A 27,674-nucleotide genomic window follows, 5' to 3' on the forward strand; every position below is an offset into this window, starting at 1 on the left:
AGTTTAATTAGGTCCATTTGTTTTTTTGTTGTCTGCCTATTTTTAATGAAACATGAAAGGAACAGTATATACCCAAAGTAGACATAATCGGATAAAAGATGTGGTAAGGAAACTAAGTCATGAAGTCTGCAGACTGGAGTTTTGAGCAACGGACTGTAACTGTATGCCGTGCTTAGGAGCTGGTACTTTATCCTACGAACCACAGAGGACAACCTAAAGTCCTAAAGCTGTGGATGAACACTGACAGATTTGCATGTTAAAGGGATCATTTGCAGGGATCACTGGTGTGGAACATTAAAGATGGACAAGGATGGCAGGAGGAACATCATCGAGAGATCCTCCCCCCACCCCCAACCCAAGTCCACATGAAGGATGAGGGCTGTATCAAAAGATAATCAAGTGATTAGTTTTTTAAACTGTACCATCAAAGCTTATCAATGTAAGGGAAGATTCAGAAAAAAAGCAAGTTTGTGAAGCAATAATTTATAAGGTTTTCTCCATATACATGAAGTAAATAAGAGACAAAGTACTGTTCTAGGCTATGGTTAAGAAACTTCTGAAGGTAAAAATATTCTCAAAGGAGATCCCAGCCACTGTCACAGAATCGTTTTTTCCTATAGCACTTTCGAATTTCTCGAAAATAGAACCAGAACTCATCTGGTTACCTGAATATATATAAGTAGGGTAACTGGAAGAAAAATAAAGGTAGAAGAGAGAAGGATACAATCTTGAGAAATATGACCAATAGAGAAAAGTATGACTTTGGGGAGTGTTTAATAAATTCAAACATACTATCAAGTTGTGAATTTATTTTCTCAAAGTATAAATCTATAGATCATGGTTTTATTTATGAGATGTGCAACTTGCTACCATAGTTTGTGCCTGACATTTGAGGGGCAAAAATAACGTTTTGCAGATACTTCCACTAATTCAACAAGTCGCTCATTTCCAACTCAAAGCTTTACCATAAGAACCCTCATTTCGTTTTCACTCATTTTCTTTAGTTTCTTCCATCTTTCACTTACTCATCCCACTACATATCTTTTCATTTCTATCCCTTTCTCAATTCTTCATTTATAAAAATGATTACTGCCCTCCTCTCTTTCCTACTTCTCCTTTTCAAAACCCCATGTGATGTGAGGTTTCTTCTGAAACTCTATCCTGAGGCTCTTCCTCGTCACCTCCAAATTCAATCCAGGCCTAACTAAACACGGAGAGGGAGGCAGAAGGAATGGGCAAGTACACTCCTTAAAAACAGCAATAAAACCTCCAAGAACTGTAATGCTTGTGGATATAAAGGAAAGACTCTTCATAAAGTTCAATGCTTTTGACTGGTTTCTTGTTAACTTGGCATTTAAAGCCCAACATGTTAGCACTCAGTACAAGATTCAAGTCCTATTTTATTCTAATGCATGTGGGGTGTGAGCAGGGTACGTATTACAAAAGGAAATTCCTATTATATTCCTTTAATTTTATAATTGTATTTTGGATCTAGAGACTTCAGTGACAGGAATCTTTAAGAATCTAAGGGCTGTCTTAGGCATGTTTTTGAAAGGTGTTTTTCCCCTTTCAGGTTAAACAGCCAGTTTTATTAAAATACTCTTAATGGAGATTGAGAAAATTTAACACCTACGTATTAATCTCTGCAGTGAAGTCTAGTATATCAAACCAAAAGGTACATAATTAACACTGAAGAGAACAATTCTGTCACTAGTTGAGTCCTGCTCTGTCTTCCATGCATGTGCATTTTCATGAAAATTTAACAAGTTATCTTCTAAAATTCTCATTGAGAACTTAAAAACTTGTTAGAAATGAGGCCAGGTCTCAATAAAGTTTAGAATACCATCTGTGCCCATCATACCAATTTTCCTCAAGAAATTGATTCATGTAATTCAAAAAGCTTTTGTACAAAATTTTTCTAAACAGTATAGAACATGATTATGTATTTGAATACTCAATAAGAATCCCCTGGACCAATCTGGTGTTTTCCTCATGTTTCTATAGACTGAGTAATTTTCACTACTGAATTTGTTACTCTTTAATTTAGCCATCTTTTCCTTTAGCAGCTGCTTAATGTATCATTAAAAATTCAAGGAATGAAAGTTTTTCAAATCGTTTTTAAGCAACAAAAGCAAGTACGTGCAAAAGTCCAAAACCAATCAAAACCAAATACTTAAGTATTTATATATTTTAAATGTGTATCACATCTGCAGATTTTTAATGACTTCAATTACTATCAACCCAGTCACATGTCAGTATTCACATATCCAACTAGTTTTTCTGTTTTGTATGTGTACTCATACACACACGTGTACATGTAAGCATAAATACATATTATATGTAGTTAACATAACGAGTTATATTAATATCATGAGCATTTTCATGCTCCATAAAGATTCCCCCAAAACAACTTTAAGTGACTTTTTTTTTTTTTAACATCTTTATCAGAGTATAACTGCTCTACAATGGTGCGCCAGCCTCCGCCCTACAGCAAAGTGAATCAACTACACATACACATATGTCCCCATATCTCTTCCCTCCTGCGTCTCACTCCCTCCCACCCTCCTTATCCCACCCCTCCAGGCAGTCACAAACCACCCAGCTGATCTCCCTGTGCTATGCGGCTGCTTCCCACTAGCTATCTATTTTACCTTTGGTAGTGTATATATGTCCATGTCACTCTCTCACTTTGTCCCAGCTTACCCTTCCCCCTCCCCATATCCTCAAGTCCATGCGCTAGTAGGTCTGTGTCTTCATTCCCGTCTTACCCCTAGGTTCTTCATGACCTTTTTTGTTATTTCTTAGATTCCATATATGTATATTAGCATATGGTATTTGTTTTTCTCTTTCTGACTTACTTCACTCTGTATGACTGACTCTAGGTCCATCCACCTCACTACAAATAACTCAATTTCGTTTCTTTTAATGGCTGAGTAACATTCTATTGTATATATGTGCCACATCTTCTCTATCCATTCATTAAGTGACTCTTTAAATTCATTCAAAACTAATCTCTAGAAATAGAGGCCGAATAGAATTTCTCACATTTACAAAAATGCTGCAAAACACTAGCTTTATACACAAATGTTTGCCTATACTTCTAATTTCTCAGATGAATTTCTTGAAAGTTTTAGAAAAAAATTTCAGTATGTACATAACATATATATTACCCCATGCAAAGCTTTTTACATAATAACTGACCTAAGTGTTAACACATAAACATGTATCTACATATACCCATGTATGGATAAAATTCTTACATTTGAAAATGTTACGAACATCATGTAAGCCATGAACTCTTCCAGGTGCTAGAGATAAGATAAAATTCCTGCTCTAATGGAGCAGTCATGCAGGAAAGAGAAAAATCTACCAAAAACACATTAGTGATATCTAATGAAACTAAAAGCAGAATTAAGCAATACATGACAGAGAACATTTTTATATATAAGTTATCAGTGGAAAGCTTCTCTGAGAAGGTGACATTTGCATAGGGACCTAAATGCAGAGTGGAAACAGTGTTAATATCTTGAAAAAGTGGCCCAAAAGAAGCAGTACATTGGATATTTTTCATATTTATATGCATATACTTTGATGCTCATCCACTGAACAAATATGCACTCGGTACTAATAAAATATCAGGCAAGTTGCTAAGACAGGTACCGTGCCTACTTTCACAGGGCTCATGGTCTAGCAGGGGAGTTGGACATTTCGTAAGTGATTTCCCAAGTAATTATTCCATTCTAATTTTGATGCTGGGCAGAAAAAACAGGGCACTAGGAAAATGTGTAGTGGGTTAGACTAACCTAGTGGGGATGGGGGTGGACAGTAAAGGCTTCCCTAAATGATAATTTACTTACTATCTAAAGGATATACAGCAAGATAGGAAGTAAAGTTCCAGAAAGGACCAAACTTATATTTGAGGAAATAAAGTAAGCATAAGTAGAGCACACAGAACAAGAGGATGAATGACATGAGACAAGAAATGGTGGGGGAAACAATCCAGCAGATCCATAGACAGAATTGCAGCTTGACATCTATAACTTCCCAGCACCCAATCTGATGAGGAAAAGTCATCCATAACCTCAAACTCGGGAAAAACAACAACAAAAAGAAAACAAGAAAAACCCACCTTTTTGGCCAGGCCATATGGCTTTGGATCAGATTAAGATGTGTTTCTTCTATGTATAATACAATCTCATATGACCTTACTTACAACTGCCCGATTTCTGCTCAACTCAGTAAATGATCAACACTATTATGTATTTTCTACGTGAGTACCACAAAGCAAAGTTACACCCTTGATAAAATATAAAAAGTTCACATGTCAAGTCCACATTTCAAGGCCACATTAGTGATTGACCCATTTGATGGTTTTGCAGTTTTTTTGATCAAATATTTCAGTTTCCCATAAATGTCCAGAAAATAGCCCTGGAAAATAGATAGACTTTTTCTTTGGGATGATTTTGTGTATTTTTAGCTTAAGTGTAAGAATTTAAGAATACAAATCAGTATTTACTATGGACTAGAGGTATCCTTTTCTATCCTAAAGCCTAGATACCTCCCCCCTCCCTGTGTCTCAGCTGATGATCTGCACCCCGCATCACTAATAAAAATCAGACAACAAATCTTCCCACTACATCTATTAACCTACATCTGTACCCAAATCTGGCCTTTCCTCCTATCCCTGTGGATGAACTGTCCATCCCCTCTCAATACAGTATCAGTCTTTTCCTTTCTACTAAATCACTCCATCATTTTATCAATATGTTGTCATGCCATCCACCTTAATAAAAAATTTCTCAGTTTAGAACCCCCTTCGGCCACCCCATTTTTCTGCTCCATATGCATGGAAGTTCCTATAAAAAGCGGCCCTCCTATTCTCTAGTCAATCAATTGCAACCAGGTTTCCATAACTAACACCACCACCACCACCCCGACACTGGCGATCTCACACTGCTAAGGCTTATTATGGTCAGTTCTGGATCCTTTTTTTAAAACCACTATGCAGCATTTAACAACTGCTCAATCACTCTTGAGCCCCTTTCTTCACTAGGCTTCTGGGATATTACCCTCTTACTCTTTGGCCACTCCTCTTCTGAATAATGCCCCTTCCCAAGATATCCAGGTCCTAATGCCCAGAATCTGAATAAGTCGTTTAGATGGCAAAGGCACTTTGAAGATAACAGATTTTGAGATGGGGAGATTATCTGGGACTATCTAGATGGGTCTGATGTCATCACTAGGATTAGATGTGACATTGAAATCAAGAGCTTGTAATGGTATGAGGGATAGGCCAGAAGCCAAGGAATGCAGATAGCCTCTAGGAACTGCAACAGTCAAGGAGATAGTCTCCCCTGTAATCTCAAGAAACACAGCCCTACCACCTTGATTTTAGATTTCTGATCTCTAGAATTTTAAAGTATTTTCTTTTTAATTCTGTAAGTCTGTGGTAATTTGTTTCAACAGTAATAGGAAACTAATACATCTTCACAAACTCAATCTTTGCCCCAGGGTTCAGCCTTTGTAGCTCTTACTTTCTCTGTACCTGTTTTTCTAGTTAGGTCAGTTAACTCCAAGGCATTAAATGCCTTGCATGATGGCAATTCTCAAGTGCCTATCATTATCTGGATCTTTCCACAGAATTCTAGTTCCATATAGTCAAAAAGGTTAAGGGATACAGTTGAGTATGTCTAAAGGAAATCTCAAACTTAGTCTTTCAGAACCAAACTTTTGATCTGATCACACAAAACCATCTCTTCCTCTCGCATTCTCCATCCCAATAAAGGGCAACTGCAATTGGGAGACTGGAATTGACATACATACACTATTGATACTATGTATAAAATAGATAACTAATAAGTACCTACTATATAGCAAAGGGAACTCTACTTAATGCTCTGTGGTGACCTAAATGGGAAGAAAATCCAAAAAAGAGGGGATATATGTATACTTATAGCTGATTCATTTTGCTGTACAGTAGAAACACAACATTTTAAAGTAACTATACTCCAAAAAAATAAATAAAAAAGAAAAAAAAAGGGGGCAACTACATTCTAGTTATTCAGAGCAAATTCTTGGACCCATGATTCTTCCCATTCTGATATTCCATATGTGACCAATTGGCTTATCCTCATTTTATTTTTAAATATGTTCAGAACAAACACTTCTCACCAAATACTCTACTATCCAAATTGCCCTAATTGTCATCATCTTTGCCTTGATCATCACTATAGCTTACTTCTTTCCCTTACCTTCTGTAAGGTACCATCCCCACAACTGACAGGTGACCCCATAGAAGTTAGGTTTCACACAGCACCATCCAAAGTCTTCCCTTCTCATTCAGGGTAAAATCTAAAGCCCATAACATTGCCTTTAAGGCTCAACAAGATACTGGACCCAGGTACACCTCCTACTTCCCCCCATGATGTCATTCTCTTCCAGCCTTGCTCCACCTTCTTAGATTCTGCATCCTGTGCGTAAAATAATGTTCTGTCAGTTACCTGCATGACTTATCGCCTCAATTACTTCCCCATGTTGGTTTAAACTTTACCTTTTCAGAGTACTTCTGACCACTCTATAGAGAACAACTTCCCACCCTTGGAACTCTGTCATATCTTACTCTTCTCTATTCGTTAAAAGCAAACATATATATACGTAAATCATATAGATGAGAGACATCTTTTATACAAATTTCCTTATGAACGCCTTTATGATCAAAAATAATTTTCATAAGAACTTGTATCAAAACCTCCAAAATGGCTTGAGAATTCCTCATCTGAACCACAGAACAGTTATTTTTGTGTGACTACGTTCTCATTCTCCCGAGAACACAACAGAAGAGAATTTATCACATACAACGGATACCTTAGGGTGTTGGTTCCCAAAATTCAGTGTCAGTCAAGATCACGTGGCCAGCTTGCTTGTTAAGACACAAATGGATGGGCCTTATTCCCAGAGTTTCTAAGTAACTAAGTCTGAGGTGGAGACGCAGAATTTGCATTTTAACAAGTTCCAAAACATGCTTATGCTGCTGGTCTGGGAACCATAATTTGACAACTATTGCCTCAGTGTATTAGGGCTTAGTTCTCTACTACAAACTGTTGAAACATGCTACTCTAGTGTGAGGATCATAAGGTTATATTAAATTTTCTAAGACAGAGCTATCATATTTATTATTCTTAATGTAAATGCTTATATAAAGATGAACAAATTCTTTCATTAATCTTAAAAAATATTAGAAAGATTTAGCAAGATTTAGGCTTTATAGGATTATCGATAGGGGAATATTTGATTAATGATCAAATACAGGTAAATTTCTGTATAACGAGTTTTAAGAAAACAAAACAAACCACTGACGACTATTCATACCATGAAAACTGATTACGATTTACATTCTCAATATTTAAAACAGTAACTGATAGTCAAGATTGATTCATTGTGATTAACTTTCTATCCAAAATGCGGTATTCTTTTATTATAAAATGTCAATATTTATGTTACCATTATCTCATATTCTTTAAAGTCCATCTATCTCTATTTACTGATTGTCTAACATCAGCCAAGCACTGCCTTAGTTGTTGTAAGTGATCTTATTTCATTGGGAAGTTTCTGACAAGCATAATACCTGATATTTAATAACTGTTTAATAAATAAACACAGAAATGAATAGCAGTAAAATTTACAGGTACAAAAATGTTTCCAAAACATGAAAACAAAGACAATCCAGTATAATCTAAACATGAATGATTTGATATTTTGAAATCACTTACCTTTAAAATTTTAACAAAATATCTGTACAGCTGTGCAAAATGTTTACTACATTAGGCCTGAGATTACAGGCCTGAGCAGCAGACCTGCTCACCAGGTGGGCCCTCAGCCAGTGTCTGGGAACTTGGCTCTTGGAGTGTTTCCAGTGAACAGTTAACTGGTAAGAGTGGCTCACTGTGCCTAGATGTTCACATAAACAATACGATTTACAATACGCTTTATGTTGAACACCAGCTTTTCTCCTGGAAGTCTGAAGTTTGTGTGCAAGGCAGAGGGTATCTATGTGACCAACACAATACCTTAGACATCAAATCTCTAATGGGCTTCCCTGAAAAGAAACAACACACCCAAACTGCTGCCTTCTCACTGCTGGACGGAAGGTGTACTTTGTGCGACACTGAAGGAGACAGATCATGAGGAAGATTACACATGGATTCCTCCTGACTCTGCCTGGGTCTTTTTCTCTTATCATCCAACTTCACTCTAATCAATTTTAGCCTTAAGTCCAACTATGTACTCAGTTCCTTGAGTTCTTCTAGCTAATCTCCAAATATGCGGGTGGTTCTTAGAGACCCTCAACACAGCAGATTGTCAAAAAGCGAAGATTCTTACCTGCTGATATGCTTCATAAATCACATCAAATAGAAAGGCCTGTGGCATTTCACTTGCCCTGTGTCTCGCACGTTCCAGTGAGTGGTCTAAGCAGCCATCTACAGATGGACTGATGACAGTAGATACAAGAGGTCGGATTGCTCCTGCAGCCTAAAGGATAAACAGAGAGGCAAATGACACAGTTATTTCAGTTAGAAAATATCTTAAAGTCCAATTCTGAACTCGGTATCTTTGTTTTGAAACAGATCTTACACCTTCAACAAGCTACCTCAAGAACATACTTAAGTCTTAATTTCGTTCATAAATCAAATCATTTCCAGTCAAAAACCAATCTCATACCACTACAGTTCCATGTATTAGAGACAGAAATAATTTTTCATTATGGATCCAAAATCCTCTTCATCACAGGCCACTGAAGTCAAATACGAAAAAAGGATGCTAAGATACAACTGAGTATTCCCTGAAGATGGGAAAGAGACTACTGTCAAAGAACTGAAACGGATTATACGTGAATATTTACTTGTTAGTGTGCCTTCAAGTATTTAATTTACACATTACCTCATTAAGGAACAAGACATATTCCCTAAGATCCCCAAAATGAGCTCAGACACCAGCCAAGTGACAATGAATATATGTCTTGCTCTAACTCCTGCAAAAAAACAGCTCCATTCAAATATAGCATCAATGCAACGCTCCCTGAGGCTAATATCCATTGATTTCAATTGCTCCTATGAAAGCTCTGTCTCATTAATAGATGCATCTAAACTTTAAAAAGACACCTTACCTGACAGCTTTTCCCTTTACCTTTAATAAGTTTCACTGTAATACAGTCTTGAAGGTCATTACCAGACAGCTACCTTGGTGAAGTAGCCTTAAACTTCCTAGGGTAGGCCTTAACCCAGCTGTCTTATATTGACTATAATATGTCCTATCTTTCATGTAATTGCAGCATATAACATTAATACCTGAGAACAAATTTGGTCTCAAGGAGACCAACATCTGAGAAGGACAGTCCATAAACTAGTTTACAAAAGCCAAGGGACTGGTTGAAAATCAAAGCTTATGTGAGAGCCAAGCAGGCTGTACAAATTGTGTGGCCATTTCCAGTGACTCAAGCAGAGATTTGGAGCCTAGGCATAATAGCAAAAGTGAAGAGACAGCCAAGGGCGATAGGGAAGGAGTGAAGTCCAAGTAGGTGAAAGGGAGATAAAGAGCAAGCCCGTATGGTAGTCCTAATTTTAGTTGTTTAAGGAACCCCCATACTGTTCTCCATAGTGGCTATACCAGTTTACATTCCCACCAACAGTGCAGGAGGGCTCCCTTTTCTCCGCACCCACTCCAGCATTATTGTTTGTAGGTTTGTTTTGGGTTTTTTTTGGGGGGGTGGTACGCGGGCCTCTCACTGTTGCGGCCTCTCCCGTTGCGGAGCAGAGGCTCCAGACGCGCAGGCTCAGCGTCCATGGCTCACAGGCGTAGCCGCTCCACGGCATGTGGGATCTTCCCGGACCGGGGCAGGAACCCGTGTCCCCGGCATTGGCAGGCAGGTTCTTAACGACTGCACCACCAGGGAAGCCCTGTTTGTAGATTTTTTGATGATGGCCATTCTGACCAGTGTGAGGTGATACCTCATTATAGTTTTTATTTGCATTTCTCTAATGATTAGTAATGTTGAGCATTTTTCACGTGCCTTTTGGCCACCTGTATGTCTTTTTTGGAGAAATGTCTATTTGATTTTTTGATATTGAACTGCATGAGCTGCTTGTATATTTTGGAGATTAATCCTTTGTCAGTTGCTTCATTTGCAAATATTTTCTCCCATTTTGAGGGTTGTCTTTTCGTCTTATTTATGGTTTCCTTTGCTGTGCAAAAGCTTTTAAATTTCATTAGGCCCCATTTGTTTATTTTTGTTTTTATTTCCATTTCTCTAGGGGGTGGGTCAAAAAGGATCTTGCTGTGATTTAGGTCATAGAGTGTTCTGCCTATGTTTTCCTCAAAAAGTTTTACAGTTGCTGGCCTTACATTTAGGTCTTTAATCCATTTTGAATTTATTTTTGTGTATGGTGTTAAGGAGTGTTCAAATTTCATTCTTTTACATGTAGCTGTAGAGTTTTCCCAGCACCACTTATTGAAGAGACTGTCTTTTCTCCATTGTATCTCCTTGCCTCCTTTGTCATTGATTAGGTGATCCAGCAATCCCACTCCTGGGCATATATCCAGAGAAAATGATAATTCAAAAAGATACATGTACCCCAATGTTCATTGTAGCACTATTTACAATAGCCAGAACATGGAAGCAACCTAAATGTCCATCAACAGAGGAATGGATAAATAAGATGTGGCACATATATACAATGGAATACTACTCAGCCATAACAAAGAATGAAATAATGCCATTTGCAGCAACATGGATGGACCTAGAGATTGTCATACTGAGTGAAGTTAAGTCAGACAGAGAAAGACAAATATCAGATGGTATCACTTATATGTGGAATCTAAAAAGAAGGGTACAAGTGAACTTATCTACAAAACAGAAATAGAGTTACAGATGTAGAAAACAAACCTATGGTTACCAGGGGGGAGGGATAAATTGGGAGGTTGGGATTAACATATACACACTACTGTATATAAAATAGATAACTAGTAAGGACCTACTGTAGAGCACAGGGAACTCTACTCAATACTCAGTACTCTGTAATGGCCGATATGGGAAAAGAATCTAAAAAAGAGTGGATATATGTATATGTATAACTGATTCACTTTGGTGTACACCTGAAACTAACACAACATTGTAAATCAACTATACTCCAATTAAAAAAAAAAAAGAGCAAGCCTGACTTGTCAAGCCTAGCACCTATCAGCAGAGGTTAGAAGACAGGAAAGGAACACACATGCACATACGTCATAGTGCTTTTTAAGGAAAAAAATATAGTTCTATTACTTATAATTAATTAACTACTTACGGTTAATTCTATGCCAGACAATGACATAAAAATTTAGAAGAACATGAGACATACAAAATGTCTCCACGAAGAGCTGTGCAGACTCTCTACAACTAAAGCATTTTTTAAAAAACAACCATTTAAAGCCTTTGAAAATTGTCCTAAGGGCATTCAATAAATTAACATTTAAGAATATCTCTTAAACCTTGGAGAGAACAGAGTCTGTGGTACTGGAACCGTCATCTGCTTTTTTCCTTCATTCCACAACACCCAGCTCAATGTGACTTTAGTTCCACTCAGAGTAGGTATGGCCAAAAAGAAAGGGTTCCCTCTCCCACCAGCTCCCAGTGGGAGGGGCAGAGTGCCAGCATTTCCCATCCCACTCAATTCCATGTCACAAAGGCTCAGTTACCAGCAAGTATGGCCAAGAGGTTGTAGACTCCCTTCACCCACACAGCCTCCACCCAATAGAGTACAAGACCCACCCCAGGCATGGTAGGTAGGGAATACTGGGGCCCTGATCACTCTTGGCCCAGTCACACACAGGGCAGAGGTTCTGTGCCAGGAGAGGCAAAAAGATAAGTCTAATGTCTCCAGGCAGCACCCTGCTCACGAAGTAGTGGTGTCACTCAAACAACATGCTCAACTATAGCTCCAAAGCAGTGGCATGGTGATTTTTCACAGGGAGAAAGACAGGCTCTAAGAAGAGACAGCTACTAAGCTCTCCCCAAGGGAAGTTGCTTAATTGGAAGTGTGAGGAATTCAAGGGTAAGCACGCTCTCAAAAGAAACGGAGATCATGGTAAGCAATTAAGAGCAAAGTGAAAGCTTCATGAGAGCAAAAAGCTGAACCATAGGGAAGCTAGTTTACCAGAGACAACCAGCACAAGAGACAGCTAATAAGAATCACCCACCCTCCCACCCCCAGAATCAGAGCAAACCTCCAATACCGGCTTTACAAACTACCCCTGGCTAAGGGAGCAGAATTTACTTGGATCAAACTGTAGGGTACTTTATGTATTTGGCATTGTTCCAAAAAAAGAGCAGTCGGCAGGCACTGAATGGAGCTTATCAGTTGGGCATCAAAGGCAGACAGTATAACAGAGATCGGGGAAATACAGATGAAGCGAACCCTGCTAAAACAACTGTCATTCCGTGGTGACTCAACACTTGTCTAGAACTGCTCCCTCTGAAGTGACTTTAGAGGTTTTGCCCTATACAGGAATACGACTGTGACTTTGCTGGTCTATTTTAGTAGCCAAGAAAATAATAAGCCTAGGGGAGGTAACTGGAACTGACAAAATACATTATCCAAAATATGCATTTTTCAACAACCAAAAAATGTAAAGACATGCCTCCAAACAGGAAGGTGTGATGTATACAAAGCAAAAAAAAAAAAAAAAAAAAACAGGCAACAGAATCTACCTGTGAGAGGGCCCAAGTGACACACTTACCAGGTAAGCCTTCAAATCAGGTATTATAAATATGTTCAAAGAACGAAAGGACATCATGCATAAAGAAATAGAGTATGATGACCATTAGTATTATCAATATTAGGAATACCTATTTTTAAAAACTGAGTAGCAATTTTAGAATTGCAAAATAGCTAAAATGAAAAATTCACTAGAGGGGTTCAACAACAGATTTGAACAGGAGAATAACTGAACTTAAAGTCAGATCAACAGATTACACAAAGAAAAATGAACAGATTCACAGAGGAACGTAGGACATCATTACAGACATTTTTGTAATAGGAGTACCAGAGGGAAAATGAAGGCAAGAAAGGAGCAGAAAAAATTATGACTGAAAATTTCCCAAGAAAAGCAATCTGCACACTCAAGGAGCTCAGTATACTCAAAGCACAATACACACAAAGAAATTCATATCCAGACACATCATAGTAAAAATGCGAAAGCTAAAATCACAGGAAAAAAACTTGAAAGTGGCCAAAATGTTTTATCATTAACAAGGGAACATCAATAAGATTAACAACTGATTCTAATCAGAAACAATGGAAACCAGAAGGCAAGTGGGTGATATGGTAACTGCTCATAATAAAAACCTGTTAAAGGTTAAGTCCAGCAAAATGAGCATTTACAAACATCAGATCAAAATAAAGATTCTGAGCAAACAAGCAGAATTTGTGGCTAGCTGATTCACCCTACGAACACTGAAAATCTTGAAGCTCAAAGAAAGCAACCCTAGACAATAATTCAAATCCACATGAAAAAAGAGCACGAATCATTTAAAAAAAATTTTAAAGTTATAAATGCCTTTTTCTCCTCTCTTATGTTAAGAGGTTTAAAAAGGAATGTATAAAATAAATATATAATTGATCAACCTATAATATTGAAATATATGTTTGACAAAAACAGCATATTGTGACAAGGAAAAGATGAGTAAAGGTGTATCACAGGAAGAAACTAACAGATAACTTGAATCTACAGTAACAAATGAAAATTGAAAATGGAAAACAAAAAACTTAATATGACATTCTGTATAAATACAGCTCACCTTTCTTCTCAACTTCTATAACTGGTGTAAAATAAGATGAAGTGATAACAACAATGGATTATTGGGTTTCTAACATACGTGCGCCTAACACTAATAGCACAAAAAGGCAGAAAAGGGAATAGACCTATTTAAAGAGTAACATTTCTGTACCTCCCTAGATTTTAGTTAGCATATATCTGAATTATGTTAAGATGTATACTGTAAGCCCTAGAGTAGCCACTAATAAAAAGTTAAAGTAAGAAAACAAATTAATGTTCCATAGAAAATATCCATTTGATACGAAAGCAAGCAGTAATGAGAAAAGAGACACACATGAAACAGAAAATAAAGTGGTCAATGTATATCAATAACATTAATTTTCAGTCGATTAAACAATCCAAACTCACATTGTCAAATTGGATTAAAAATCCAACTGTATGCTGTCTACAGGAAACACACATGTGAGACTCAAAGATCCAAATATACTGAATACAGAAGGATGAAAAAGGATACGTATCAAGCTAACAGCAACCTGTAAGAAAGCTGGAGTAGCTATACCAGAAAAAATCCAAAAATGTTAAAGATAAACCCATCTTAAAATTTAAAAAAGGTCAATTCAACAAGATATAAAAATTTATCTAACAGATCCCCAAATACATGAAGCAAAAATTGGTAGGATTGAAAGGAGAAATAAATAATCCAGCAGTTGGAGATATCAACACCCCACTTTCAATAATGAGTAGAACAACTAGGCAGAAGATGACCATGGAAATAAGACTTGAAAAGCACTATAAACCAACTATATCTAACATACCTATTGAATACTCCACCAACAAAAGTCTATGTTCTCCTCAAGTACACATGGAGAGTTCTCCAGATCAGACCATATGTTTGGCCATAAAAGAAGACACAATAAATTTTAAAGGATTAAAGTCATACTAAGTATGTTCTCTGATCTTAAGAGTGAAATTAGAAAACAGTGGTGCAGCCACTATGGATAACAGTATGGAGGTTCCTCAGAAAGTTAAAGATAGAGCTACAAAATGACGCAGAGATTCTACTTCTGGTTATTTATCTGAAGCAAACAAAAACACGAACTCAAAGATACCCACCTCCATATTCACTGCAGCATTATTTACAACAGCCAAAACATGGAAACCTAAATGGCCATCTTCAGGACATGTGAAGACCTCACAGGCATTATGCTAAGTGAAATTAATCAGAAAGACAAATACTGTATGATCCCACTTACCTGGAACTTAAACAAAAGACAGAAATAGCTCATAGATACAGAGAACAGCTTGATGGGGGACATGGGTAAAATATGTGAAGGAAGTTAAAAGGTACAAATTTCCAGTTATGAAATACATCATGGGGATGTAATATAGTTAATACTATATTGCATATTTGAAAGTTGCTGAGAGAATAGATCTTAAGTCTCTTCAGAAGAAATTCTGTAACTATGTATGGTGACAGATACAGACTTATTGTGGTAATTTCTCAATGTATACAAATGTTGAAATATGTTGTACACCTGAATCCAGTATGTTGTATGTCAATTATACCTCAAAAAATGTTTTAGAGAAACAAAAAGAAGTGTGAGAATTAAGAACATAGCAATTGGGGCTTCCCTGGTGGTGCAGTGGTTGAGAGTCCGCCTGCCGATGCAGGGGACACAGGTTCGTGCCCCGGTCCGGGAAGATCCCACATGCCGCGGAGCAGCTGGGCCCGTGAGCCATGGCCGCTGAGCCTGTGCGTCCGGAGCCTGTGCTCCGCAATGGGAGAGGCCACAACAGTGAGAGGCCCGCGTACCACCAAAAAAAAAAAAAAAAAAAAAAAAAAAAAAAAAAAAAAAAAGAAACCGCCTGCCAATGCAAGGGACACGGTTTCCAGCCCTGGTCCGGGAGGATCCCACATGCCTCGGGTCAACTAGGCCAGTGCACCACAACTACTGAGCCTGCGCTCTACAGCCTGCGAGCCACAACTACTGAGCCCACAGGCCACAACTACTGAAGCCCGCATGCCTAGAGCCCGTGCTCCACAAGAGAGGCCACTGCAATGAGAAGCCCGCACACCGCAGCTAAGAGTAGCCACCGCTTGCCTCAACTAGAGAGAGCCCATGCACAGCAATGAAGACCCAAAACGCAGCCCAAAATAAATTTAAAAAAGCAAAAAACAAACAAAAAAATAGCAATTGAACAACACACTACTAAATGAATCCAAGAAGAAATCACTATGGAAATGATACTTTGAGATCAGTAACATACACAATGTAAAGTAACTGAAGAATGCAGTTAAAGCAGTCCTAAGAGAGATTTATAGCTGTAATTGTGTATATATAAAAGGACATTTTCAAAATCAAAACCCTAACCTTCCACCTCAAGATACTAAAAAAAGACTTAAGCTAATGCAGGCATAATAATAAACATAAGAGCAGAAAATAGAATAGAGAAAAACCAAAAGTTAGTTCTTTGAAAAAGTTTAAACAGTTTTTTTTCTAGTTTAGCTAAAGGTTTATAAGACTCAAATAAGTAATATCAGGAATGAAAGTGGTGACATTTCCACTAACCTTATAGAAATAAGGAGAAAGAAAACTGCAAGCGTATTTTAACAAATTAGGTAACAGATAAAATCACATTTTTCTAGAAAGACACAACCAAAACTAATTCAAAGATAGAAAATCTGAATAGACCTTTAAGAAAATTAGGCATTTTTTAATTTCCCACAAAGAAAAGCCCAGGCCCAGATGGCTTCACTGGTTAATTGTAATGAAAGTTTATTTTTCAATACCAGTTCCTCACACCATTTCAAAAAAAATAGGAGGGAACACTTCCCAACTCACTCTTTAAGACCAATATTACCAAAACCAGAGACATCACAAAAAACCAAAATACAGATCAATACTCCTGAAAGATATAAACACAAAAATCTTCAAGATAACAAACCAAATTCGGCAACACGTAAGTAGTATTGTGCACCATGACCAAGTGGGATTTATCCCAAGAAAGCAAAATTAATTTAACATCCCAAAAAGAAATCAATGTAATACACCATATTAATAGAATAAATAACAGAAACACATGAACATCTCAATAGACTCAGAAAAATTATCTGACAATATCCAACACTTCATGAAAAAAGCATGCAACAAACTAACAGAAGAGGACTTGCTCAATCTGATCAAGGGCATCTACAAAAAAAAATCCACAGCTGACATCATACTTAATGGTGTGATGACTTAATGTTTTCCCTTCAACATCAGGAACAAGGATGTCCACTGTTGCCACTTTTAAGAAAAGTACTGGAAGTTCTCGTCAGGGCATTTATGCAGGAACATCTAATAAAGGCATTCAAGAAAAGTAAACTATCTTCACTTGCAGATGACACAATCTTATACACAGATAATTCTAATGAATCCACTAAAAATACTATTAGAACTAATAAACTAGTTTAGCAAGAATGCAGAGGACAAGATTAATATATAAAAGTTAACTGTATTTCTATATATTTGCAAGGAACAATCCAAAAGTAATTCCTTTATAGTAACTTCAAAAAGAATCCTTAGGAATATATTTAACAAAAGTGCAGTATATTTAAATATACTCAGTAAGTGCAAAACATTCTAAGAACTACAAAAAATTTCCACCTCTTTTCTAAGATCCAACATCTCCACATACTTACTGGCATCCATTCCTTCTCATGTAGGTCTCTATAGCAATAGTCTTCTGTCCTGCCTCAAGTTTGTATTCTTTAACTGAACTGTCTCCGTTAGAGTACATGCATTTTGTGACATCTCCCATCATTAAGTCAGTCTTCCATTGATCATACATCTGCCAGTTAGTGCCAGTTTAAAATAAGACTCTTTCAAACAATTGTCCACACTATACTATTCCTTATCTGTCATTTTTCTCTCCTCCCGTGTGCTCTGTAGTCTACTTTTATTAGGATTTCATCTCCACAACTCCACAAAATAAATTTTTCAAGCTCACAATGACCCTCACATTGCTAAATCCAGTGGATAGCTCTTTATCTTCTTGAGGACATTTGTTCACTTGGTTTTCAGAAACCATTATCACCAACCAAACTCTCTCATCTTCTCACACTTTAAATCCTAGATCCTTATATCCTCCTTCTAAGTGGAAAGCATTTCCAGAACTCGGACCTCAGACTTCCCTACATTCATTCCATAGGTGACCTCTTCAAGTCCCAGAGTTTCAAATACTATCTTATACGAGACTTCGCAAATCTATAAATCCAGCCCAGATATTTCTCCTTAAATCTGGAGTTGTACATCCAAATACCTATTTAACATCTCCATTCAGATCAAAACACACAACCAGACTATAAATATCCAAGTTCTGGTTTCACCTATACCACACACCCCTAACCGGCTGCTCTACAGATGTTCCCATCTACATAAACGTCTACTCTATTCTTTTAGTCGTTCTTACCAAAAACATTGAAGGTCATTGATTTCTCCTCCTCTCATATTTCCTATCCAAACCATCAGCAAGACATCAGCTTCAAAATATCCCAAATCTGCCCACTTTTCATTGTTCCTACTGCCCCAATCTGAACCCAAGGCACCCATATTCACTCTCTCAGATCCTACACAAATCAAGAGCCATAAAGACATTAGTAATTTTGGCTATATTGAAGTAAAAATGCTTGCTCATCACAAAACAGTCTTTTAAAAAGAAATTTTTAGGGCTTCCCTGGTGGCGCAGTGGTTGAGAGTCCGCCTGCCGGTGCAGGGGACACGGGTTCGTGCCCCGGTCCGGGAGGATCCCACATGCCGCGGAGCGGCTGTGCCCGTGAGCCATGGCCGCTGAGCCTGCGCGTCCGGAGCCTGTGCTCCACAACGGGAGAGGCCACAACAGTGAGAGGCCCGCGTACCACAAAAAAAAAAAAAAAAAAAAGAAATTTTTAAAAGGGAGATAACAGTTACAAAGCATATACTTTGCAAAGTATTCGTTTCCAGAATAACCCCAACAAACCAGCGGTTATTTGAGAACTAGAAACAGGGGCAAAAGATGTACATGTGCAATTCAATGAGAACACATAAAGCCCATAAATATATGACGAATACCCAACCTACTTATAAGATGCCAATTTAAACCACAAAGAGAAAGCACTTTCCACTATCTGGATTAGAAAAAAGTAAGTCTAACAGTGTCAAGTGATGGTGAGAATGTGGGGCAACAAGCTGTTGTTAATACACTATTGGTGACCGTAAATTGATACAAATTTACAAAATAATTCAGCATCATCTGGTAAGGCTGGTAACGCTCACACATCTTGACTAGAGAAATCCTTGCACATGTGCACCAGAAGACATGAGTAGCACTGTTCATGCTAGCAATGTTCATATTAGCATAAACTAAAAACAAATGTCCACTAACTGTAAACAGATAAATTGTGACATATGAAGTAGTGCTCATGAAGGCATTATAGATGCACAGATTAACGTGAATACATTTCCCCCAATACACTGGGCAAAAAATATATATACAAAACAGCTAAAAATCATATGAACGTGTGAATTATACCTCAACAAAAAAATAAAATCTAACAAGTATGTTCTTTAGGGATACACGCTACAAAACTGAAGACAAGGGCAAGAAAACAAAGTTCAAAATAATGTTTATCCACCTGGGAGGAGTAAACACGATCAAGGCAGGGACAGAGTTTCACAGTGACCGGTAATGTTCTATTTATTATACCATGTGGTAGATCTGCAAGTGTCCGAAGTTCTCTGACTGTTTTTGGTATTTTTAAAAAGAGAATTTCTAAGATGCGTATTTATGGACCCTCATTTTGATTACTGAAAACTAACTTCAATAGCAGAGATCATTCATTTTTGAGATGTCATTATAGGATTAGTATATTGCAGAAATTACTAGGTTCTTTCCTATGGAAGCTAAAACATCAGTTGGAAAGTAACACAACATAAAGACAATTGAAAGCACAAGGTGGCTACCAGCTTCCTAAGTCTCACTACACAAAAGCCGAAGAAAAGAGTCACAAGTGAAAATACCTCTGCTGTCCAAGTATGGACAAAGTGAGTTGCCTCTTAAGTACAGCTACCTGAGAAGTTTGTTTTATAAAATGTAATTCCCAAGTTATCAAACACACTGTTTCCATGGGAATTAGCATAATGAGCTCTGAATGGAAGCTTAACAGCTCAACACCACAGTGATTACGTGCCTCTCAGGGTAATGTATCAAATATTTCCACATATCAATGCATGGAAAACACCATAGATACAAATCATACAATACGAATAAAGAACCCCACCTCTACCGTTTACTTTTAAAAGCAAAATTGAACAATGCTTATCATCCATCAACACAGCAGGTACTAACATGCATCCCTCCTCAGGCATCTGCATTCAAGCTAATTATGACACTCTACAACAGAAATCCTCTGACTAGGTAATTACAATTTCAGTTAGCTGAGTTATCTTTATTCAGAGACTACTTAATGTTTACAGAATAACGTCTTCAAAGCTAATCATTGCCAATTATGAGATTTTGACTATTTCACATTTTTATACTAGAATACTTCCCATCTCCTTTTATGAGGAAAGAATCTATAGTTTATTCAGTAGAGAAATATAGCTTTGAAAAACCTGTCCAAACTGTGCTATCACTACAAAGTATCCCTAAACCTGAATATGCAGCACAAAGGCATAAGGAGTCCCCGCTGTACACAAAACTTTAATTCTGGACAATTAGAGTGATACCATTTATCTGAAACCTAATATGATCAGAGATAAACTTGGATATGTACTAAACTTTAATTCCTAGGTATACTCATCTTTCCTTAATCTACCCTTTCAAACTTCATTTTAAAGTAATTAATTGAACAGATTTGCAAGGGCAGATAGTTTCAGGTAATTAAGCAAAACAAAAGCCTTTCACATAGCAGCTTCTCTAGCATCAGAAACAGATCAAGTTTCACCTCAGACCATGGCAGTCAGGGAATAAGTAGTTCACCACCTGCCCTGGACTTAATTTAAACCTTTGTCAACATTTCCCAAGAAATAATCAGAACTCACTGTTTTCTTCCAGAACTCCCTCATTCTTTAGACATAGGACTTAAATCAATACCAAACTTTCTCTTGAGTAGATAAAGGATCCATTTGGCCCAGGAAAGCTTATTACCCGACCCCCACCCAGGACTGAACTCTGACCTTCAGTATGGATCATCATGACCACAACCACCCAGAGATCAAGCAATTACTAGCCATGGTCAATTCTACTTTATGTCAAATTTCCAAATACACAGTCAAATATCTGTTAAGTGAGTTTTTCATCTCTATTTTAAAACAATCCATTCCTAGGTATTTTATTCTTTTTGATGCAATGGTAAATGGAATTGTTTCCTTAATTTCTCTTTCTGATCTTTAGTTTTTAGTGTATAGAAATGCAATAGATTTCTGTGTATTAATTTTGTATCCTGCAACTTTACTGAATTCACTGATGAGCTCACTCTGAAAACTGTAAGATACTGATGAAAGAAATCAAAGATGTCACAAAGAGATGGAAAGATATGTCATGTACTTGGATTGGAAGAATCAATGTTGTCAAAGTGACTATGCTACTCAAAGCAATCTACAGATTCAATGCCATCCCTATCAAATTACCAATGGGATTTTTTGCAGATCTAGAACAAAAAAATCTTAAAATTTGTATGGAAACACAAAAGACTCTGAATAACCAAAGCAATCATGAGAAAGAAGGACGGAGCTGGAGGAATTAGCTACTTCAGACTAAACTATAAAGCTACAATAATCACAACAGTATGGTACTGGCACAAAAACAGAAATAATAGATCAATGGAACAGGACAGAAAGCCCAAAAATAAACCCACACACCTATGGTTGTACCACTATGGAAAACAGTGTAGAGGTTCCTTAAAAAACAAAAACAGAGCTACCATATGATCCAGCAATCCCACTCCTGGGCATATATCCAGAGAAAACCATAATTCAAAAAGATACACGCACCCCAATGTTCTTTGCAGCACTACTTACAAGAGCGAAGACATGGAAGCAACTTAAATGTCCATCGACAGATGAATGGATAAAGAAGATGTGGTACATATATACAATGGACCATTACTCAGCCATACAAAAGAATGAAATAATGCCATTTGCAGCAACATGGATGGACCTAGAGATTATCATATTAAGTGAAGTCAGAGAAAGACAAATATACGATATCACTTATATGTGGAATCTAAAAAAATGATACAAATGAGCTTATTTACAAAACAGAAACAGAAAACAAACTTATGGTTACCAAAGGGGAAAAGTCGGTGAGGGGAGGGATAAATTATGAGGTTGGGATTAACAATATACACACTACTGTATAGAAAATAGATAATCAACAAGGACCTACTGTATAGCACAGGGAACTCTACTCACTACTCTGTAATAACCTATATGGGAAAAGAATCTGAAAAATAGATATATGTATACGTATAACTGAATCACTTTGCTATACACCTGAAACTAACACAACATTGTAAATCAACTATATTCCAATATGAAATAAAAATTTAAAAATTAAAAAAAACAGTCCAGAATACATTGCATAAAGTTATAAAACTGGGTAGTGAAAGTATATTCTTGATGCATACACACACATTAACTTCAGCAGAATTTCCAAAGCATTGTTCATCATTGCTAAATAGCCATGCTGCACAGTCCTAAGAGATCCCACACACACCCCATGTCAAAATTTCTCATATAAATTCCACTGTTTCTCTTCAGATTAACAATTTTCCAACAAAAAGTAATCCTGCTAACTATGCTATAGCACACGGGAATACAAAAAGTCCCTGTTTTACACATTGCAAAAATCCAACACAGGAAGTATAGGAGACCTTGTTTTATGAGAAAAGATAAGATAAATCATGAACCAGTGCGGAAAAGGTCCCAGGCAGTCATAACCCTTAGGCAAATGTAAATAGGTCTGCAAAGATGTGGCAAGCAAAAAATCAGTGCCTAAACCCTAATTTCACAGAAACTTGGAGGCAAGGGTGGGGACGGCAGGAACACAGGGATTTAGAGAGAAGAGATGAGACTACCTCAGGGAAAAGAAAAATTAAAAGCACACAAAATACATGTCCCTTATTTCCTATGGCTCACATACCACACCGTTACTCAAGTCCAGGCAGTCCAGTGCCCTGAACATTTTAGTACTATCTACTTCCCTCTCCATTTCATTTGGCTGATATAGGGTTCATCATCACTCAGCAGCATCATTACTGCAGATCCCAAACTAACTTCACTTCCCTCAAACTCTTCCTTTAGTCAACCTACCAAACAAGGCAGACAGTCATCTTTGTAGAATTCAAGTCTTATTATTCCCTCCTCAAAAATCAGTGGTTCCCTCTTACCTATGGAGGAAATTCAAGGAAAGATATCAGGGAGGATTAATGAATTCCAATCTGCACATGATTCCATAGACACTGAAAAAGGCAAATTTAAGTGGTTCTATCTAGCTGGAAGTTGAACACAGCAGGTCTGGAATGCAGAAGTGAGAAGCCTGAGAATGAGAGAGATTTGGGACAGTGTGTCAGAGTTAAAATAGGTGCACACAAATGTGTTGCACCCAGTGAAATAATAGTCTTAAAAAGTTACATGTTGTATGATTCAATTTATGGATTCTGGAAAAGACAAAAATACAGGAACGGAGAACACATCAGTGGTTGACAGGGGTTAGAGGAACGAGGGTCTGAATACTAAGGGCAACAGGAGGAAATTCTTCAGAGTGTTAGAACAGTTCTGTGTCCTACCTGTGGTGGTGATTACAAGAATCTTTACAGGTGTAAACACTCAGATTGTACATTCCCCCAAAGTGCGTTTTATGGTATGTAGATTTAAATAATATTAAGTATTGTGGGCATGATTTAGATTGCTCAGAAATACTTTGGTGATAATAGTTAAAGGAACCTCATTTAAAGGATGGGAAGAAGTATCTGAAAAGTGAGTGGTCAGGAAAGTAAGAGGAATGAAGAAAATCACAGAAGCCAAGGTAGAGGCAAGAGTTCCAAGAAGAGCTCGTTAACACCATCACATTTAAGGCATTCTATACACACTGGTGTACTCTAAAACTCAATTCTGATGTCAGCCACCTAGAGTTAGCATAAACCCATGGTTCATAACCAGACTGCCATTACTTCAGACACCAGAGAGAAGTGGGGTTCCCCAGGCCACCGACACTTCTGACCAACTGACTCCAAATTCAAGAGGTTCCCACAACCTCTATTCAAGTTCAGTAATTCACTAGAATGACTCAGAGCTCAGGAAGAATGCTTATCACATTATGATTATATGATTATGATTACTTACATTACATATTTATGACAAAGGATACAAATCAGACTAGATAAATAAATGAAGAGACACATGGGGTGAGATCTCAGGGGAGACCAGAACACACAGCTTCTATGGTGGCCTCCCCCCAAGCAATCAGGGAGCAGCATCTTTTCAGCACCTCTTTGTTCACCAACCAAGTAGCTCCCCACTGTGCTCCACTGTCCAGAGTTTATTGGGATTTCACTTCTGAAGCATGATTAATTAAACCAGTGAGCATGTGACTGAGTTCGGTCTCCAGCACCATTCCTCTCACCCCAAAAATCCAGCTGGTTCAAAGCTCCATTGGTCTTGCTGGTAACCAGCCCCTATCCTGAGTCATCTCATCTTACTAGCGTAAGCTCAAATGAGATCCAATGGGCTCATGAAAAATGAAGACCCTTGACAAATTTCAAGGATTTATTCTCCCTGTAAGGAACCAGGGACAAAAGCCAGTCAAACTCCTTGTTATACAAAAGACTAAAAATGTATTTGATTGGGAATTGGAAAGTTACAGGTGATTTTCAGGCAGAAGAGTCAGAGGGGAAAGAGGCCAGGTTGATTGCAGTGCATTGAGCAATAAATTGGAGATGAAGAAGCAGAAGCAGTAAATATAACTTGTTACTGTAAGAAGTTGATTAGGGAGAAGACGATAAAACATCATTAGAGATGCAAAAACAGAGAGCTCAGGGAAGAAACATATGCAAGTAACTAAACTAAACGTCTTCCCTCAGGAGCAAGTCTTTAGGAGGCTGCTCTACTGATAGCATGAACTGAAAATCAGACTCTACTGGCAGTTCTTAGAGTATATGCAATAGCTTATTAATGCTTCTAAAAAGGATTCTCCCTACATCTTTATTTTTCAGTGCTCCAACATATCCCTTATAACAATGTCCTTACAACTACATCTCTTGACTTACAATTATGCAGAAATATACAAGTACTTCATATTTTGCAATATGGCAGACCACATACCTTGGAAAAACCTATTACAATTTTTTTTTAATGCAGAAGAATTCATAAACAGCTTTTAAAAGTAACTTTTAAAAGTGCCTTTTTAAAAAAGAACTTTAAAAGTATGACTCAAGAAAACTCCCTAGAACTAACATGATAGTCAGAACCCAAGGAAGTAGGATGGCAGAGACCTTTGGGTTAACAAGAGGCTTTAGTTTTAACAAAGGAGAAGGAATGAGGAATTAGATCTTGAGCCTGTGCTACTTGGTTGGTTAGAACTGTAGCCCTCAAAGATCCATGAGAAGCTATATACTCATTTAAAGAGTAGACTAGAAAAAAGTGCCCTCAGTGAGAAAAGACAAAGCAAAATTGTCTGTCCTGGCTTGGGATTTGGGGCGGGGTGGGCAGGAGGGTGAGCTGGGGGTGGGAGTAGTCTTCTCTGAGAAGTGGTAATGATCATCTATACTTTATACGTGTGTTAGAAATTTGTTTTAACACCACCATAGGATCTACAAAACTTCAACCCATGAACTGACAAAAGTTGCTGCAGGCTGGAAAAGCCCTTGGGATCCCCAGCAGAGGGAACACAAATTCATGTTTCAGAAACATACCTTCGTCCCATGCCCAGAGGATTCCTGCTGATCGAGTCCTGCCAAACATGGGCTTACAATCCAAATTGCAAAGGAGGACACCAATCGTCATGAGCAAAAGTGAACAGAATTGAAGAGCTAGAGAATTAAACTACCAAGAATTACTATTAGCTACAATGTATAAAATGTTTAAGTATTGAAAGACAAAACAGAAAAGCAAAATAGAAAAAGACCAGTCACATTTGAAATGGACCAAACAGAACTCCTAGAAATTGAGAATTATTACAATTCTAAAACTCCTTAAGCAAAAGATTAGAACTAAAGAATGAAATAGAAAACTGAAATTACCCGTGAGGCAGTCCACGAGAAGAAGTAGAAAATATTAAAGTTGAGACATGAGGACAGGATAAGGTTTATCGTATATAGATACATATGGATAAAGAAGAAAAAAAGCTGTCAGTTGGGAAATGCGACAAGGTCAATATTCAATAAGATAATAGCTTAGGATTTTTTAGAATTGATTTTTAAAGACCATAAAATTCATAAAGGACAAAAAATCCAAAGCAAGGGAAGAAAGATTCATATATTGAAATACCAGAGACACTGCCCAAAACCTGAAAAATTCTTACATGCAACCAGACAGAAAAAGCAGATTACTTTCAAAGGATACAATTAGACTGGTTAGTAGACTCCTCAAAGGTATATTAAAGTCAGGAGACAATGGCATAATATATTTTCAAGATACTGGGGAAAAAATAACTGTAAACTTAGAATTTCATACTCTGACCAACCCTACCAAAAGTAAAAGAAATAAGAAATAAAAGTAAAAGAAAATAAATGAAAAGTAAAAGAAATGATAAAAGCTGCCCTACTGAAGTCATCTTGCCTCTGTGGAACCCAAGAATGGAGCATACACAGAGAAGAGAAAAGAACTGGGGTCCTGGCAACACTTTTGAGCCCCTATATGCAGACAACCTAATGTCACCCTTAATTTTGGGGCATCTTAGTCTCTTGAAGTAGTACACCATCATTAATTTGGATATTTTAACTAAAATGTAATGTAAGTTAAAATATCAACGTTATCTTAAGCCTGCATACCCACCAGGGGGCTGTCACAGTGTCTCATTGATTCAGGAAATGATTTATCTGAAAGGGACCTTTCTAGGTAGGGTTTGAAAAGAGGTAAGAAAACAGGACAATCAGTTGAGAGTCTATAAAACACAATTTAAAATAACAAACGAGAATGAGTTCAAAGGACTCCCAGACAAACAACTGTCTGGTAGCTCTAAGCAAAAATCTTCACTACTTTCTTTATAGAATTTAATTCAGACCAGTTTTCTGCAATTTGACCTGAGGTTAAAACGATGCCAATACTTCCCACCAATTCAAGAACTTCAACTACTAGTAGTACATCTCAATTAGTTGTGTTTTTGTTTTTAGGATTAAAATTTAGAACAGGGTAGGAGAGGTGGCAGAAAGTAGTGCCTGAATTTCCTGAGGCTACTGGGTCACTATCCTCAACATTCTAAGGAAATGAGAATAAGCAAAATAAGTGTCCCCAATTGAAAACTGTATTGTTTAGATACAGTTCCTGATTACCGGAAACCAGCTTTTCATTGCCCTTGAGGTCTTTTACAACTCTCAAAAATTATAGATAACTGATAGTAAGTGGAAAATCATTCTTGCCTATAAACGTGCCAATTGATTCTGCCCAGTTAAGGTTCAACTGGCACCCCTCGTCCCGTGGGGAAAAAAAGTTTTGTCTATTTGTGAATTAATTTCAACATTCTTTTATTCCATATAAATTTGTTCCCCTATCAATTGTAACATCTGTCTGGTTCCCTCATTAATGAGGGCAATAAACTCCTTAACATGCTCCTTATAACTGCATGAAACTAATAATGATGTTACACTTATGAAAATTTCCCTTAACACCATCAGAAACAAGGCAGTA

At 37.4% G+C, this 27,674-nt stretch overlaps 1 protein-coding gene across 1 annotated transcript in view; it reads right to left on the bottom strand.

Annotated features, from left to right (window-relative positions):
- The window catches only part of CRPPA (CDP-L-ribitol pyrophosphorylase A), a 323,188-nt gene that overhangs the window by 281,176 nt on the left and 14,338 nt on the right, over nucleotides 1-27,674 (bottom strand). The window contains exon 3 of the mRNA XM_032644013.1: nucleotides 8,380-8,529. Within this exon, the coding sequence (XP_032499904.1) occupies nucleotides 8,380-8,529 (150 nt within the window). The remainder of the gene's footprint in view (nucleotides 1-8,379; nucleotides 8,530-27,674) is intronic.

Source organism: Phocoena sinus, chromosome 9 (genome assembly GCF_008692025.1).
Source record: "Phocoena sinus isolate mPhoSin1 chromosome 9, mPhoSin1.pri, whole genome shotgun sequence".
NCBI classification, from domain to species: domain Eukaryota; kingdom Metazoa; phylum Chordata; class Mammalia; order Artiodactyla; family Phocoenidae; genus Phocoena; species Phocoena sinus.